Source organism: Cydia pomonella, chromosome 12, assembly GCF_033807575.1.
Source record: "Cydia pomonella isolate Wapato2018A chromosome 12, ilCydPomo1, whole genome shotgun sequence".
In the NCBI taxonomy this organism is placed as follows: domain Eukaryota; kingdom Metazoa; phylum Arthropoda; class Insecta; order Lepidoptera; family Tortricidae; genus Cydia; species Cydia pomonella.
In genome coordinates, this window is record NC_084714.1 from 3299626 (window position 1) to 3319406 (window position 19781).

The 19781-nt window shown below is 38.0% G+C and overlaps 1 protein-coding gene across 4 annotated transcripts in view; it reads right to left on the bottom strand.

Annotated features, from left to right (window-relative positions):
- Window positions 1-14297: 14297 nt before the first annotated feature.
- The window catches only part of LOC133523284 (alanine aminotransferase 2-like), a 33020-nt gene continuing 27536 nt past the window's right edge, over window positions 14298-19781 (bottom strand). For all 4 annotated transcript variants that reach the window (XM_061858788.1, XM_061858786.1, XM_061858787.1 and 1 more), the window contains 2 exons: window positions 19208-19322; window positions 14298-18226 (listed from right to left, as the gene is read on the bottom strand). In XM_061858788.1, coding sequence (XP_061714772.1) covers window positions 18078-18226; window positions 19208-19322 — 264 coding nt within the window. In that variant the 3' untranslated portion in view covers window positions 14298-18077. The remainder of the gene's footprint in view (window positions 18227-19207; window positions 19323-19781) is intronic.

Sequence of the window (19781 nt, forward strand, 5' to 3'; positions counted from 1 at the left end):
ATCGGTTATAACCGTAACCGATTATATTGACAAAATTTCATAATCGATTATTGGAAGTTTGAATAACCGGTTCCGGTTATTTTCGGTTATTTATTTATAACTTAAATTCTATGAATTGATCTTCTAATTACTACAAAATTATTCCTTTTTTGGTTATTTTTGACATATTTTAACTGGATCACGTCCAAGGTCATATTTACACTTTTACTGAACATTTGTGCGTTTTATTAAAAACGAAGATTCACATTCCCTAATACTGTAGGTACCTTTAATTTTGTTTTTTTTTTTTAATTACATGATTGCAAACTTATATTTTTTTATCGATTGTGAATAAATTTCATTTCATTTCATTTCATTATCTGTGTTTTTAGGGCATTACCGTAACCGGTTCCGGTTATGAAGTTTGGCCGGTTATTGCATTCCCTAATTCTGAATAAGATGAATTTTGATACGCTCAAAAATTGTATAAATAAAAATAAACTTCTTCTTCCTCGCGTTGTCCTGGTATTTTGCCACGGCTCATGGGAGCCTGGAGTCCGCTTGATAACTAATCCCAAGATTTGGCGTAAGCACAAATTTTTACGAAAGCGGCTGCCATCTGATACGATTACATTATACATATGAAACTCCCTTATTATGCTAGTACGAAAATAGCGTGTAATTTGTCTTAGTAAATTGAGGAAAATGCCATTAGATATTTGATCTAAATCTTAATTTAGATTCTTCTCTCTTTCCTCGCGTTGTCCCGGCATTTTGCCACGGCTCATGGGAGCCTGGGGTCCGCTTGACAACTAATACCAAGATTTGGCGTAGGCACTAGTTTTTACGAAAGCGACAGCCATCTGACCTTCCAACCCAGAGGGTAAACTAGGCCTGGTTGGGATTAGTCCGGTTTCCTCACGATCTTTTCCTTCACCGAAAAGCGACTGGTAAATATCAAATGATATTTCGTACATAAGTTCCGAAAAACTCATTGGTACGAGCTGGGGTTAGAACCCGCGACCTCCGGATTGCAAGTCGCACGCTCTTACCGGTAGGCCACCAGCGCTTCTATAAAAAGAAATAAACAACCCATAGTAACGGAATACCTCGATCTTGGGGACGGACTGAAAATCAGCGCTGCGCAGTCAATTTGTAATGAAATAGCTGACACAGCGTATGCTGAGCCCGTTCCTTTTGCCGCGCATGCCAATTTTTTTAAGTTAAAAATAATAAATAAATAATAAATAAATATTATAGGACATTATTACACAAATTGACTAAGTCCCACAGTAAGCTCAATAAGGCTTGTATTGAGGGTACTTAAACAACGATATATATAACTAGCTGTGCCCGCGGCTCCGCCCGCGTGGTATTCGGTCTGTGTCAGTAACCGGCTCATTCACCGCTAATTTCTCTGCCTCTCCCCTGGAGGTGGAACTTGAAGTAAAGTTGACAGATGGATACGCTAGAGGACTGTAGTCTAGATAAAATATTTTACAATTAGTTACCACTTAATAAAACTACACTCCAAAATCAATTATTTTTTTCAAATTCGTCCTTATTCAAATTTTTGACGTGATTTAAATGACATAGAGTAGTAGATGTATATCGGACAATACAGTTCCACTTTTGTATGATTTTTTACGTCCTTGACTGTACCTATTCAAATCATGTCCATGGAAAATATCATCCAAATCGGTGCTCCAGACCAATCAGTCTAAGCATGAAAAGGTAAGAAATATACCCATAGAAATCCATACTTCCGAACACTATCGAATTTAGGTGTAATACCTATTAGTTAGAAGTAGGATTGGAGGAAAGGAGAATACTCGTAGATATCAAAAACTTGAGGCCGAGTATTTACATTTTACAGTTATGTTTATGTATGCACAACTAAATGTATACATATAATTATATCTACAGTTACATACTAATAATTAGGTACGTAATAGTATATATATTTACATAACATTGACATTTTACAATATTTATTTGTACACCACATTGCGAGTCTCCCCGGCGAGCATCAGCACGAATAGCTCCGTGCGGCTGGTAACGCGCGAGCAGGCCACGTAGAGCTGCCCGTGCGAGAAGCAGCCCGTGCGCAGGTCCACGCCAGCGGCGCGCAGCGTCTGCCTCTGCGACTTGTTGATGTTCATGGCGAAGCAGACGCTCACGGAGAACTGTAGGCGCTTGAAGTGGAATGGGAAATTGCTCAGGAAGAGGGGAATGCGCGGGATGAACACGACCTCTGCGGCGCCGCACCCCGTCAGGATCTGCACCTCAATGAGGTTTCGCTGCAGCTGCACTACTTTTAGCTGGGTTCCGTTGCATAACTTCGGAGGCGACAAATTCCGAAGAAGCATGATTGGAACTCCAACTTTCAGGGTTAATGTGTGTGCTGGGAGCACTCAATGAGCCAAGGAACTAAGGAACTCTACCACCCGGTAGAGTTCCTTAGTTATTATGTGACATTGCCTTCATCCAAGACAGTGTTAATGGAATTATATACGTCATGTTCACCTTCGATTTCCGCCTGCTCATTTTTCTGCGTGAGCATGGACCGTTCCTCTATGGGCGTGAGTATGGATCTCTCACAAACCCAAAAATGGCTCAGGTCTCCGTACACGCTACGAATGAGGTTTTCAACGGATGGAACGATCCTGCATAACGTCTCTGGTAGTTGTGGCTACGCCAAAAATCACGATCGTCGCTATAGTTTCGTAACCTCAATGCGTTGCGAGACTTTCGTGAAAGGTTCACTTTTTTCGGGAAGGCATTTTCAGTTTTTAGTTCTTATGGCATTTTAACGCGTATAAAATGCGAGTCCCAAATCGTTTGACATTTACACCGCAAACATCAGAGATTTTTTTTTTCATAGTACCCACCTTCGTAGCCATTATTAAGTGCTTAAAAGAGGCGATACGTATGAATATGGATACGATAAAATTACGATTAGGTATAATTCATGACGGAGAAAACATTTTTTTAAATAATTATGCAGTTATACGCGTGTTGATATGTGTGTTGATTTTGCCACTACTTAACTATGTAAGTAAACTCATTTTTAACCGACTTCAAGATTTCAAAAGGAGGAGAATCGAGGGAACTCTTCAAATATGAAAGTCACACATATAATGATTTTTGTATTTTCTTTAACAAATCTAGCATTTACATTTAAAAAAGTGACATTTGATGAAGTGGAACTGCTGATGATGATCAGAATAGAACTCTTCAACGATACATAGTACACGTGGCGATTTGTCCTCTTCGCTGTGTTTGTTAAGTAAATTAGATTTTCAAAACAAATTTTTGTCAAGTTCGAGTTCTGACGATGGGGTCCATGAGGAATCGAGGGAACTCTTCAAATGTGAAAGGCATACATATAGTGATTTTTAAGTATTTACATTTGTAGAAGTGACATTTGATGAAGTGGAACTGTTCATGATGAACAGAATGGAACTCTTTAACGATGCATAGTTCACGTTTGGTAATTTGTTCTCTGTGCATGTTTGTCAAGTAGTTAGGTTTTCAAGACACATTTTTATATTTCTATCCTATTTCGTTTTTTTAATAATTATCTGGTGCTTTATTTCATGCATCGTGTGAAATAATTTATCTTAAACTACAGTCGAATACCCTATTGCGGGTATCTTACCAGTCAACCATAGGGCAAATCTGAAATGTGTCAAGGTGGGTGCAGTGACAAAAAAAACATGTTACCTCCTTTTCTACATAATTAGGCGTAGGACGCTTTCTTTTTAATTTAACTGTATGAAATCAAAAATCAACAATAATCGTTCTTTCACCGGTCTACCTCATTGAATTCGGTTTTTTTTTCTTAAAAATTATTAGTTTACTTGATTACTAAATTTTTACTCAGTTTCCCAAAAGATGGCACTGTGAAATGTATGGAAAGTAATTTACTGTCGTTTAATTTCGTTGTATTATTACATCAACACAATTGAAATTGAATTGATATTCGTACCCCCCTCTTCTAACTTTAGAGTTAATTTGGCAAAATCCTTCCTCGGTGGCTTAATTTCAGCACCATATCTGTTAGTTTAGCAGGGTACTCGATACTCGTAGCACATATTTGTTGTAAAGTCCCGGATAGACGTGCGAGTAAGTTCGCAAACTTACAGCTCAACGACCTTTTTCGCTTGTGTGTCAGCCTAAGTACGCGTACTTTACAAGCGAAAAAAGTCATCGAGCCATAAGTTCGCGAACTTACTCGCCCGTCTATCAGCCACTTAAAAGTTTGCACCTCCTTCCTAAGTAGCGCCATAAGATTCAGGTGCAAACTTAACTCAATCGAGTGTAGTGGCTACCCCCCCTTCTAGGGGTTGAATTTTTATAGCCTATAACTTGGCCGGGCATTTTCTCGACAGATTAGTAAAGTTTGCATCAAAATCCGTTCAGCCGTTTTCACGTGATGCGAGGTCAAATAAACAGACAAACAGAGAAACAGACAAACAGACAAAAATTCTAAAAACTGTTGGAACGTGTTCTGTTAACGATTCTTAGTATCCCCAGCCTACTTTTTTTCGAATATCTTCCATGTACAGACTTTCGACCCCCTTCAGCTTTATTATATGTATAGATAGATATATAAATATTTATAAATACATAGAAAACACCCATGACTCAGGAACAAATATCCATGCTCATCACACGAATAAATGCCCTTACCAGGATTTGAACCCGGGACATTAATTGCATGTAAAAATACGCAAGTAGGTAAGTATAACGGGTTAGCACTGATTGACTAACACGTTATTTTCTCGCGGATTAGCAAAGTAATATTTCCTGCTTTAACTAGCATGGATTTCCGCAAAATAACGCCTGATTCTATTAATTATGTGGTAGATATTTTTTCTTACTTTCGTTCACTATAGAAAAATAAACGTGAGGTCTCCTTATATTTTTATTCGCTCAAAGTAAAAACAAAGTCAATAAGTAATATTTGATAGAAAAATTGTATTTTCATGCACGTTTTCATCGTTAGCACATGCGTCAACGCACGTGAATTGAATGTAAATTGTTTTACTCAAACTCGTTAGATTTCATAGTTTTCTCACGATGCATATGCATGTGATCATGAACAGTCGCCATCAGATATATCGGAGCGGCAAAGGTGCTCACAAATATCTGAACACGCCCCTATTGTCAAGGCGTTAGAGTGCGTGTTCAGATATTTGTGAACACCTTGGCTGCTCTGATATATCTGATGTCGACTATACACAAGCCAGCAGCCATAAGCCAGCGGATATGGGGCAGTATATTTGGCTGATGGCTAAGGAGAGGGGAGGGGCACACAAATTTTATCTTCTAGGGAGGGGGAGGGGGAGGGGGAGGGGGGGCTAGAGTCCGACCAAGATAAGTTGGCAGCGATTTTGATAGCCCAGCCTGTGTAAGTGTTAAGTAAACGTCATAATTACCAACAACTTATCTGCTTAGCCTAAAGGTTGGCTGGTAGAGAGTGCCTTACGGCATTAAGTTCGCCTATTGTACAGTCAGCGTCAAATACTTTGTAGCAGTCAAAGTGGCCAAATAGTTCGGTACACCATACTAAATATATGGTGTACCGAACTATTTGGCTACTTTGGTTGCTATAAAGTATTTGACGCTGACTGTACAGTGTGTTTTCTTATGTGCAATAAAGATTAAATAAATAAATAATTTCGTAGAAGTTTGACGTTTGTAACACTTGCAGTGTCGGTCTCCCGGTTCGAGCGCCATCTTGATAGTCACGCCTCGAGACTAATTCCTTTGTTTTTTTTACTTAATAATAAAAAATAAAAATAAAATAAAATAAAAATAAAAATCATTTATTTCAGACCTTGGTCCATACAGTGTTAGTACGACTTACTCTAAAAAATTATATTAAATTATTATTGAAATAAATTAAACTTACGATATTAATAATAATAATAATAGTCTTCAGTAGTGCCATCAACATGGAGTTTGGTGTCGATAAATGTGCGGTTATGCATGTACAGCGGGGGAAGGTTGTAAATTCAACAAATTTACAACTTTCTGAGACAATGTCTTTCAGATCTATCTCTGAATCAGAAACCTACAAATACCTTGGTATGCCACAGTCGTTGGGTATTGAGGACGAGGGTATTAGACAGTCGGTGAAGGAGCGCTTTTTCAGTCGGCTCACAAAAGTCCTTAACAGTCTTTTGTCAGGAGGCAACAAAGTGCGCGCCTTCAACGCCTGGGTAATGCCCCTACTCACATACTCCTTTGGCATACTAAGGTGGACTCAGACCGAGCTGGACGCCCTGGATCGGAGGGTCCGACTACAGCTCACCACATACCGTATGCTACACCCACGCTCGTCTGTTATGAGATTGTACATCCCACGGAAGTGTGGAGGTCGAGGCTTCCTAAACGCCAAAGATCTCCACAACCGCGAGGTGTGCAATCTCAGGAATTATTTCCTTAACAACGAGTGTGGGATGCATCGTGACGTGGTGGCAGTAGACAGGAACCTTACGCCGCTCTCCTTGGCAAACGAGAACTGGCGCAAACCTGTGGTACTAAGTACTGCGGATCGCAAGGCGGCATGGGAGAGTAAGGTGCTACACGGGCGGTTCTACAAGGCCCTCACGGGACCTGACGTGGACCTGCTCGCGTCGGTGAACTGGTTACGATTCGGGGACCTCTTCGGAGAAACCGAGGGTTTTGTCTGTGCAATTGCGGACGAAGTTATGATGACGAACAACTATCGGAAGTATATCCTGAAGGACGGTACGGTCGACATTTGTCGGGCATGCCGCCGTCCCGGAGAGTCACTCAGGCATATCATTTCCGGTTGTTCTCATCTTGCTAACGGCGAGTACTTACACAGACATAATCTCGTAGCCAGAATTATTCACCAGCAGCTTGCTCTTCTATACCGCCTTGTGGACCGCGAAGTACCGTACTACAAGTACTCACCTGCGCCAGTTCTCGAAAATAGTCGTGCCACGCTCTATTGGGATCGATCTATTATCACTGACAGGACTATTGTAGCCAATAAGCCTGACATCGTGATAATAGATCGATCGCAACGCCGGGCCGTGCTCGTCGATATCACCATCCCCCATGATGAGAATCTCGTGAAAGCTGAGAAGGACAAGTCCAGCAAATACCTAGACTTGGCTCATGAGATAACCGCCATGTGGGATGTTGATTCGACGATCATTGTCCCAATAGTCGTTTCAGCGAACGGTCTCATAGCGAAGAGTCTCGACCAACACCTTGAGAGACTCTCGCTAGGTGGTTGGATCAAGGGTCAGATGCAGAAGGCGGTGATCTTGGACACGGCGCGGATAGTGCGGCGGTTCCTCTCTCTGCAGCCCTGACCACCGGCAGCTTGGGCCCTGCCCCGCTGCTGGCGGCACACTAGGTTAAGTTTTTTACAATGTGTTTATATGTGTTTTGTATAGTATTTTTTGATGTATTTTTATATTTTACTTTTATATCCATATTGTAAAAAACATAACCTAAGAAGGAAGAGAAATAAAGGATAATAATAAATATTTAAGGACAATCTTACACATATCGATCTAGCCCTAAACTAAGCAAAGCTTGTACTATGGGTACTAGGCGACGGTATACATACATATACAGGGCGTCCCAAGACTATGGGACATCAAGGGAAAGTACCTTAAATATAAGACATAGGATATTTTGAGTTACTGCTTTCAAAGATTTAAAAAAAATAAGTTACTTTGTCTGGAAATCGAACCGACTCAAACGTAAAAAAAAACCTCCTGTATTTTTATGATGCCAATCGCAAGAATGCATAAAAAAATACGTCATCTCAGAAATATGATATCGCAAAAGAAATGAATAGAGTAAAATTTTTGATTAAAATTTCAAGATTCGGTTTAATTCCCAGAAAAATAAACAATTTTAATTTTTTTTTAATTCTTTGAATGCAATATTACTTACTTTTAAAAATAAAATAAAGTCTTCTTTCAGCAAAATATCCTATCTACGATATTTAAGGTACTTTCCCTTGATGTCCCGTAGTCTTGAGACGCCCTGTATATATAAATACATGCTTATATACATAGAAAACACCCATGAGCCCATGACTCAGGAACAAATATCTGTGTTCATCACATAAACACGGGATTCAAACCCGGGACCATCGGCTTCATAGTCAGGGTACACACTAGGCCAGACCGGTCGTCTATGTATAAGAAAAGGGGCCATCCATTAAATTACACCACACGTTTAAGGGGAGGGAGGGGTTCAAGAAAATGTGACATGTTGTAACAAGGGGGAGGGGGGAGTCACAAACTTTGTGACGTTTATTTTATTTAAATTGTTTTATTCGCTACACAGTTAAATAACAGGTTTTACAACGATAATAGGTTTTATTCGTTTACATTTTGTTTTCTAATCAATTTTGGGTTGAGAAAATTACTAATATTTTTTTATTAAAAATATATTGATAAAATATTAATAATATCTCATTAGATTCGCCAATTTCGTTGAAAACTAAATAGACAAAAATGTGACGTCATACCAGAGGGGAAGGTTTGACAAATGTGACTAAATGTGACAAGGAGAGGGGGATGGGTCATAAAACCTAGAAATACGTGTGACGTAATTAATGGACGACCGTGACCCCTAACATTGAACATGTAAGACAACTGGCGGTCTCCACACATGACCCTCTCGTAATAATTAAATCATATTCCCGGTATAAATATATTTAAATTAACATATTCAGTGCCAGCGCGTGCTACGCGCTACGAGCGTAGCCGATAACATGGGAAAATGCGTATGTAGCGAAAAGCGACTACGGACTGAGCGCCCGTCTGGCGGGTTGCTGGCAGTGAATGCGTTAATAAATAGTTATAAGTCTAGTCAAACAGGGCCCCGCGGGTTGCACCGTCTTCGATTCATTAAAATCGTATAAAGAGTACAGCCGTCATCACATATATCGGAACGGGCAAGATGCTCAAAAATATCTGAACACGCACTCTAACGCCTTGGCAATAGAGGCGTGTTCAGATATTTGTGAACACCTTAGCCGCTCTGAGGGCCTACCGCGATCCACGTTCGGTGTATTACCTCTCTGTCGCACTTGTAAATTCGTACGTGTGACAGGGAGGCAACACGAATAAATCATACCACTAGTAATTTTGAAGCCTCAAGATTGCTAGTCTAATATCGGTGAATCCCAACCGTTTTCCTGTACGATAGGATATTTATCAATGATAATTATCTAGGGGTCGCCCCGTCTATATGGCAATGTACCGTACGATTACATCATACATATCAAACTCCCTTATTATGCTAGTACGAAAATAGCGTGTAATTTGTCTTAGTAAATTGAGGAAAATGCCATTAGATATTTGATCTAAATCTTAATTTAGACTCTTCTCTCTTTCCCCGCGTTGTCCCGGCATTTTGCCACGGCTCATGGGAGCCTGGGGTCCGCTTGACAGATACCAAGATTTGGCGTAGGCACTAGTTTTTACGAAAGCGACTGCCATCTGACCTTCCAACCCAGAGGGTAAACTAGGCCTGGTTGAGATTAGTCCGGTTTCCTCACGATGTTTTCCTTCACCGAAAAGCGACTGGTAAATATCAAATGATATTTCGTACATAAATTCCGAAAAACTCATTGGTACGAGCCGGGTTTGAACCCGCGACCTCTGGATTGCAAGTCGCACGCTCTTACCGCTAGGCGTTTTTTTTTAATCTTAATTTAGACTACGGTTTCTATTTTGCTATTTTCCTGTACTAGAGTCAGACCAAGTTAAGTTGGCAGCGGTTTTGGCAGTCCAGACAGTGCAACTGTTATTTTAAACATCAATATTCTATGAAATTATGACGTTTACTTAACACTTGCACTATCTTGGCTGCCAAAATCGCTGCCAACTTATCTTGGTCTGACTCTATCTCACAAATGTATGAGCGTTGATAGCATGGAGGATGGAGGTTAGCGTGCGACTTTCAATCCGGAGGACAATAGGTTCAAGCCCCGACGCCTCGCCTTTCAATATTGTCTATCGCCTAGCTTACATTATGACATCAAAATGAGCAAAGAAAGAATTACTGCACAATATCTTTTTCACGTCAGCAGCTCGAACAAGGGTAATTTGCTTCTCGAAAACAGTGAGCAAAACCGCATTTTGCTCACCGAGTGAGACAAAATAACATTCAAGTGACCTTTATATTCGAATGTGCGGGGCCTAATACAAGTTCGAAATATTTGGATTCTATTGTTTTTATCCCTTTCACGTCATTAGCAAAAAGAAAGAGACAAAAAAAGTGCATACGTAATTCAACGGTATATTGACGGTTTATAATAGACCCCCGAAATAAGTCAGACCGCGTCGTTCCAAAACACCCTACGAGTCTTCATTCGTAATAATTAATTAATGAAATAAAAGTTTAAAATTTAATAGAAACACCATATTTTACGTATTTTATTATACAATCAAAACAATGAACTTGTACAAATTTACGCAATTGTTACGCAGTAAATAATTCTACTTAACTACTTTTAACGATCTTTACTATAAGTAGTTGACAAATAGTAGTATCCGCAATTCGGACCGGGTCTTACAAAGTTTTTTTTTTTACAAAACTTGAATTTTGAACTGTCAATTGATGTTCGTTAATTCATTATTTTTGTATTATTTTATTGAAATTTCTTTCGTTGTGTTTTATTGCGGTAATTAAAGTTAATTGTTAGAATACCTTCAGAAAATATGAAATAGTGATCCGTCCGTCTGGATTACATTTTTTCAGGTTGTATTTTTTGATGGCTGACTGACGTGAAAAATTTTGTGTACTACACGAGATCAAAGTTATTTACATCTCGTGCGCTTTTGAGTCCCTTACTACGCTCAAGATTCTAAATTAGATTCACTCGCTACGCTCGTGAATCTATTATAGAATCTTTCGCTTACACGGGACTCAACACAAGCACTCGAAGAAATATCAAACTTTGCTCTCTTGTTGTACAAATAACTATTTCACGTCAGCAGCTGGAACAAGGGTAATTTGCTGCTTAAAAACAGTGAGCAAAATCGCATTTTGCTCACTGAGTGAGACAAAATAACATTCAAGTGACCTTCATATTCGAATGTCATTTCAACGTGCGGGGCCTAATACAAGTTCGAAGTATTTGGATTCTATTGTCTTTGTCCCTTTCACGTCATTAGCAAAAAGAAAGAGACAAAAAAGTGCATACGTAATTCAACGATATATTGACGGTTTATAATAGACCCCCGAAATAAGTCAAACCGCATCGTTCCAAAACACCCTACGAGTAATAATTAATTATTGAAATAAACGTATAAAATTTAATAAAAATATCATATTTTACGTATTTTATTATACAATCAAAAGTATCAAAACAATATACTTATACAAATTTACGCAATTGTTACACAGTAAATAATTCTACTTAACGACTTTTAACGATCTCTACTATAGTTGACAAATAGTAGTATCCGCAATTCGGACCGTATCTTACAAAGTTTTTTTTAACAAAAATAGTTGACGATTGAACTGTCAATTGATGTTCGTTAATTCATTATTTTCGTATCATTTTATTGTAATTTCTTTCGTTTTGTTTTATTGCGGTAATTCAAGTTAATTGTTAGAATACCTTCAGAAAACATGAGTGAAATAGTGATGAAGACGGATTACATTTTTTCAGGTTGTATTTTTTGATGGCTGACTGACGTGAAAAATTTTGTGTACTACACGAGATCAAAGTTATTTACATCTCGTGCGCTTTTGAGTCCCTTACTGCGCTCAAGATTCTAAATTATAGAATCTTTCGCTTGCACGGGACTCAAAACAAGCACTCGAAGAAATATCAAACTTTGCTCTCTTGTTGTACAAATAACTATACCAACAGTGTATCTCACACCGTGGAACCTTTAGTACTCGAACTTATAAAAATGCGTGATTGTCGTGGAACACTCGGTTGGAACGAAGTTAAGGGTCGTGACGGAACTCGTCATGTTCATGGAACACTTGGTTGGAACGAAGTTAAGAAAGGATCGTGACGGAAACTCGTGACAGAAAACTCTTACACGTTGATTCGCCTAGCCCCCATCCGCCAAGTCCATACCGTGCGATAAAGAACTTCGTTCCAAAAAATTGAATATTAATTTAGGATGCGGTTTCTAATGTTATCCTCGACTTGCAAATTTTCGAGATTAGTTGCAGAGCAGACCGCAGGCTCCTTTGAGCCGTCTCAAGATAATGAGGCTATGCTAGTGTATATGTATGTCTTGCCCGTCTTAGTATTCTTTTGTTAATGGTTCTTAGACAGCAAAATGACATGTTTATTAATATCATGAATACCGCAATAAATACTATTATGAGTAGCTAGCATACATAATGACAACATAGAATGAATAGCCAGTATACGTATTGGTCTTTCATTTAAAGATAATTACTTCGGATGAGACAAAAGGCGTACGTAATAGAAACCCGACATGGACGATACAATTGAAGCATTGCTTTCATCTTTCTCGCATTGACATACCTATATCTAATTGACATATCTATATCTAAGGTCGATCCTTACGGGTACAGTCAGCGTCAAATACTTTGTAGCAACCAAAGTAGCCAAATAGTTCGGTACACCATATATTTAGTATGGTGTACCGAACTATTTGGCCACTTTGACTGCTACAAAGTATTTGACGCTGACTGTACAAAGAATGGTGCTAGTTCAGTGGTGTCACTCACGAATTCGAGCCAATCGTGCAGTCTAACGCAACTAGTTGCTCAATAAATAAATAAATAAATAAATAAACTGCACGATTGGCTCGAATTCGTGTGCGTGACACCGCTCGCGCTCTGGCCCCATTCTTATTGCCCGTAAGGCCCGTCAATACTTGCTTTGGTTTCGGACCGTCTAGAACGCAAAATTACTATTTTGCCTATATCCCTTTTAGTCTACATCGAAAACGGTAACCAACCCCAATACTTTCCAGTCTTTCTCAATACAAATCAAGTCTTACAAAAGGAAAACGGTAAAGGAAAAAGTAAAATGAAAACAGGGCAACCTGCGGCCCTATTATGGATGGTCGTTCCTCGTTCTTGTCTACGTGACACCGTTTTATCACGCTGTAACGTATGTATGTATGTATATACTTTATTGTACATAGAAATAAAAACACGAAAAACACAGTTACAGAGTAAATTAAATACAACAAAGGCGAACTTATCCCTGTATGGGATCTCTTCCAGTTAACCTTTGAGGAAATGAGTAAAACAGAAGTAACGGTGAATGAATGACAAACACAAACAAAAGTGTACAATCACTGAAATTAATGAAATGCACGTTTTGAATACACATTGATACAAAATATACATAGATAGTAAAATAACCATAAAATAATGCATACATATATATATAAATATAAATAAATAAATATTCAATATATAATATAAATAAATATGAATTCGAACCAGGAAAGTAAAGGAAATTAAAAAAGTAGACAAGAACGACCGTCATATCGGTACTGGTAAGTTTAAACCAGTCTAGAACCATCGCGAGATAAACCTCTCGCTCTCGCCCTAAATGTATCTGATCCGAAAAATGTAGTGGTGAAATATGTATCATAAAGGCTCGTGAACGACAGCTGTCGCTCCGTTGGTAGATTGAGGAACGGTAGGCGGCCCGTTTCAACAAAATTAAAAATAAGACATCTCGAAAGTGAGCGATCAATCAGGGATATTTTTGGAATAATACAAACAAACAATTTGCCATTTTTTATTAAATTTCAACAATGCGTAACTTGCTTAACTACAAATTTTAGGGTCAGGAATGTCTACCTACAGCCAATTATTGCTAAATCTAAAATAAACAACAAAAATTTTAACTATCGATTTTACAGATACCACAGATTATACAGATACGCTACTATCTTAAAGAAACACGTTCAATATGAAGACTGTTTTATCTCCCGACTGAAATTAACGTATGTTTTCCTTGAATTGAAGATTACTTTAGCCCTTTGGTTCACTTTGTTCTTTCGCATTCGCTTCATTTTCAATTGATCGTCGATATTTGTAGCGTATCTGTTCTAGTATTCTAAAATCTGTGACACGACTTATATTTTTAGTGCACCAGGCAAAATAAAAGAAAACATTTAGAATTACTAACACAATTATTGTCTTTAGACATTAGTCGAATGGCACAGCGACTAGACTTAAAGAAGAAACTTAAGAAAAAAGTAAACTGATATTAAGAATAATTCTATTAATCTTAATTTCTAATCTAATTATCATAGTGTTGCCAATTCACAAATGAAAAAACTAACAAGTGCTGTGACCAGATTTTTTTTTAAATAATTAAAAACAAAGAATGTAAAGTAAAATACTGTGTATAAAATATACATTAAAAAGAACATTAAAATCAACTACCTAGTCCAAGTATAACAGCCATCTTTAAACAATCCATTATTTCCTTAACACGTACATCATAAGGTTTAATTTTCATTGGCCGATTGTTGCTTGCAAAATTTTCAGTTAGAGAAAGCAAGCAAGGACCAAAAAAATGCAACTTATTTTACAAATATATTGCTAATAAACAACCAATATTGATGAGTATGGGCATTTTCGTCAAATCGAGTATTAAATTCTAACTCAAGGTATAACAACCCTTTCGCATATTTCTTAACAATATCTAAATGTATATGAAAACGTCAATTAAACGTTTAAAACACGCATTTCGCAATTTAATTCACTGGTAAAGATTAAAGTAACACTCTTAAAGATATACCTGCACGGCAAAGGTGTTCACAAATATGTGATCAAATGTTCTATTTATTATAAAGACGCTAGTCCATGTTCAGATATTTTTGAGCGCCTTCGCCGCTCTGATTTATCTGATTGGTATACCTTTTCTGCAATAAGGATTACGTTTTTAGATCGAAGAAATTATTAAAAAAAAAAAATTGCGGCACACGAGAGAGAATACTGTAGACTTGTAAAAGATATTAAAATTTCTGCGAAAATGCCCTTTTTTATCTTTACAATATCCCATCTTGCAATCCTAATGTACATGTCGGCGGCCGATCGTAAAATCAGGCAGATCGTGAAATTCCTAGGCACATCGTGAAACGTGAAAATCTTTCTCGTTCCTTGAGATTCGCTACGCGGGGCTCCTATTTCTGAATAGTTTGCCCTTGGGTCACGGGGACCAACCTAACGAACCTATCCTACCTATTTATTGGTTAAATATGGCTGCCGTAAAAACATTACACAGGAATATAACGATCTGCCTGATTTCACGATCGGCCGCCTACATATTTTGCGTTTTCTATACAATATCAATATCTCAAATAGAGCTAAACATACAAAACAGAGTCTTTATATCGCTCCATGCCTATTGCATATACAAACCTTCAAGTATATTATTCATAACAATACAATACATACATAATGTATATATATATATATATATTAAAATTGTGATAGAAATAGAAACCTATTGTGATGTGTTGAGCGTAAAATAGAATAATAGTACATTACGATACAAGTGCGAAAAATAGGAAATTCGAAACGAGTGGCGATAAATTAAAACACGACCATAGGGAGTGTTTTAAATCGACACGATTTGTGAATTACCTATTCGCACATGTATCGTACAACGTTTTACAGTACATGTGGCCTTTTAAATTTTCGACATAGTTACGTAATGTGATAATTATGGCACTAGTTCGGTAAAGTAACACCATATGTACTGTAAACTATATTATATGTCTTTCCCATCACGGAACAATGGTGTTCCGAACCTTTGGGAGCCGAAGCCAACACGTAGAGGCCCTTTTGACACTTTAATGAAATGTAAGGGGTAAACTATATTATTATTATATCATTCGAATCTTCTCAGTAACAAAACGTATTATTTCAATAGATAATACAGACATTTGGACAGCTTTCCAAATCAAGCGACGTTCAAAATGTATGGAAATGAAACTGGCGAAGAGTGAATTCAAAATGGCGGCGACCAAAAAGTAAATACAGTGTATTTTTGATATAACTGCAAAGTTAAATTAGACGTAGGTTTCAGTGCTAGAAAACAATACTGAAAGATTGTTAATACATATAGTGCTACTTTCCCGCACGCGGAATGAGCACTTTCCGTGCATATGTCGAAACTTTAAATGGCCATATGTACTGTATAACGTTATGCGATACACGTGCGAATAGGTAATTCGCAACTCGTGTTTTAATTTATGGCCACTCATTACGAATTTCCTATTTTCTGCACTTGTATCGTAATAGTACATTACGATACAAGTGCGAAAAATAGAAAATTCGAAACGAGTGGTGATAAATTAAAACACGACCGAAGGGAGTGTTTAAAATCGACACGAGTTGCGAATTAACTATTCGCACATGTATCGTACAACGTTTTACAGTACATATGGCCCTTTAAATGTTCGACACAGTGACGTAATATGCTAATTTTCGCACTAGTGCGGTAAAGTAGCACCATATGTACTGTAAAATAAATTATATCCGAGTTCGTTCTGAACTTATTTGTAAATTATTGCACCAAATGTTATGAATACCCAAAGTGTAACACAAGTACGTGCCAAAAATCATAAGTTTTTATTAGGGCGTCTTGTATTTATATAAAAATAAGTAGATAAAATTACGTATTTAAATGATACCATTAAAATTACCAATAAATAAATTATCTTCGCGTGTTTTTTTTTTTTGGAAAAAAGGAACAACAATAGTTTTATAGCTGTGGCAACATTGTCGTAGTTTTTTTGGTCTTGAATTACGGTTTCGAGTATAAATGAAATACCCTTTGATTATGCTGTCGTATCAAAGATACACGATGTATACAATAGATCATCGACGAAAGCCTTCAGCCCTTTAGTTCGTTTTAAAGAAAATGTACCATTAGGTTCTACAGGGTGGACAAATAAGAATGATACACTTTGTTTTTAAATTTTAATTACATTAAGTGGAAATTTTATTAAATATTTTTTCATAAATATATTATTCAGGGTTGGCAATTGTATACGGAAGATAATTTCTGCCAAATGTATACCACTAGCAGCAAGCAATTTTATCTCAAATGTTTCTGTTGTTTAAAACACGTTGTTTGCTCGATTAATTTTGAAAAAAAGTGACAGTGATTGGCACCCAAATTCTCCAAATTTTGTAGCTCTTGACTTATTTCTGTGGGGCTATCTAAAATTACGTGTCTATGCTAACGAGCTGATGAAATTTAAACAGTTAAAACCGACTATTCGACACAAATGTACTAAGATAATGCCAAAAATGTGCGAATAGATGCTGAACATTGGGATGATAAGGGCTTACATTTGCCTGCTGTTAGAGGTGGACATATGTCAGACATTATGTTTCGCATGAATTTGCCAACCCTGAAGAATATATTTTTAAAACAATACCTAATAATTTTTGAACTTTAAAAACAAAATGTATACTTCTTATTTGGCCACCCTGTATTTAATCCTCTTGTATCAAATACATGTTTTGCCACTGAGAGTAATGTTTCTTATGAATCTTTCGAAATTGAAATGAAGTTAGTGTTGTGTGTCGGATCTTAAATACCCGAGAAAGTTAAGATTTTTACTGCTATAGATATAGCTGCTATCTCAAACCGTGCCTTCTCGATTTTCCAAAAATGTTGGTCACCACCTATGCGTGATAATAGTGCGTCTAGGTGGTATTCCATCTATTCGATATCTTGGTCGAATGTGTATTTGCGTCTCACATTTTACTTAATGAGAGAGTAAGACTCAATGCACATTGGACCAAGATTTTGGACACATAGAATACGACCCTGAGATAACTTTGCACCGATTTTTATACAACAAAGTGTCATTATACGTCATATTTTCATAGAAATACGACATCAATGACGGCATTGCCACACTTTGAGTTAGCTTCGTCCTATTCTAAAGCAATATTTTTGAATTCGCCAGCGAACTCCAACTTGTCCACGAAAAACGCTTAGAGCGGATTCGCTAGCGTCTACTTGCCTACATTTCTTACTGTTTGAAAACGACGCTCGACGCTTTCTTGCTGTTTTTCGTGGTCTTCTAATCATAGGGCGTTTAGGCGTGTTCCCTGGTGAACTTTTCGTGGAAGTTCTTGAAGATGTCCAGCATCTCCTGGAGCAGGGCGGGCTGCGGCAGGATGGTGGTGCGGAAGTGGAAGGTGCCGGGCCGCTGCCCGAAGCCGGAGCCCGGCACGATGCAGATACCTGACGTCACAAGCATTGTTTACTTCTAAGTGTGTCATATTAAAAAAGTTTTATGAGTATAAACAGGACTCCCTTCGGTCGTGTTTTAATTTATCGCCACTCGTTTTGAATTTCCTATTTTTCGCACTTGTATCGTAATGTACTATTTCAACTCCTACGCTTACTCTGGTTATAATATTAGCTGAAAATCGTTGAGCATTAGACTTTTTGTTTGCCGCGATATCTATTGTCGAGTAGCAGTACTGAGTTTCGCTACTCGATGCTAGATGACGACTGCGAATGTAATAATCATTTTGGTACCAAAACTGATGTATAGAGTGAGCACTCTATTACTTCTTATTTCTCTATGGTTTTGGCAGTAGCAAAAGTACTCACTGCATAAAGGAAACCTCTCGTTTAACAGATTATAGTCCGAGGCGAAAAAAATCATGTAATAAAATTCATAGTATACATATACTAATGGCGTTATTCATAAACACGTTATTGGCCTGAATTAGCTATGAATCGTTTGTCTTTATCTGTCATTTTGACTTGTGTATCTGTAAGAAAGGGATAAAATATAACTTAACTAAGGCCCGTAAAGGTTTATTAATAAGGGGGTAAGTCTATATGGGTTATTAATTGGTTATGGGTTTGTTATGCTTAAAGATAATTCATTTTTAGGGTTCCGTAGCCAAATGGCAAAAAACGGAACCCTTATAGATTCGTCATGTCCGTCTGTCTGTCCGATTCTGTCACAGCCACTTTTTGTATAAAATGTACTACGGAATGGAGTATCGAGACAACCTTACAGGTTTAACGATACTTAGTTTTTTTTTCTAATTACCTGAATAAACCCCACCTCTCCACCAGACCTCTCCCCCCCCCTCCTCTCTTTTCCTCTGGAGTTGCAGGCGTACATAGGCTACGGATACTGCTTACCATCAGGCGGGCCGTATGCTTGTTTGCCACCGAAGTAGTATAAAAAAAAGCCGTAATTACCGGTCTGTTCCAACAGTGTGAAGGCATAGTATACGTCAGGAGCCTTCCCCTGCGCCTTGGCGGCCTCGATGGCTTTCGGCGGCAGCTCGATGCTCGGGAACGCGTACATGGCGCCCTGGAAGATAATTAAGTTGAATGTTTCAATAGGGAGTATTACTGCAATGTTCTGCCGCCAGAGAGCAGCACTATCACATCACATAAACCATAGAGTTTGACGACCGGTCTGGCCTAGTGGGTAGTGACCCTGCCTACGACGCCGATGGTCCCGGGTTCAAATCCTGGTAAGAGCATTTATTCGTGTGATGAGCATGGATATTTGTTCCTGAGTCATGGATGTTTTCTATGTATTTAAGTATTTATAAATATTTATATATTATATATATCGTTGTCTAAGTACCCTCAACACAAGCCTTATTGAGCTTACTGTGGGACTTAGTCAATTTGTGTAATAATGTCCATTAATATTTGTCTCTCCCTTCGGTCGTGTTCGGTTGTGGTCGGCGCGTTTTACAGGCGTCCATAGGCTACGGTGACTGCTTACCATCAGGCGGGCCGTATGGTAGTCAGCGACCGA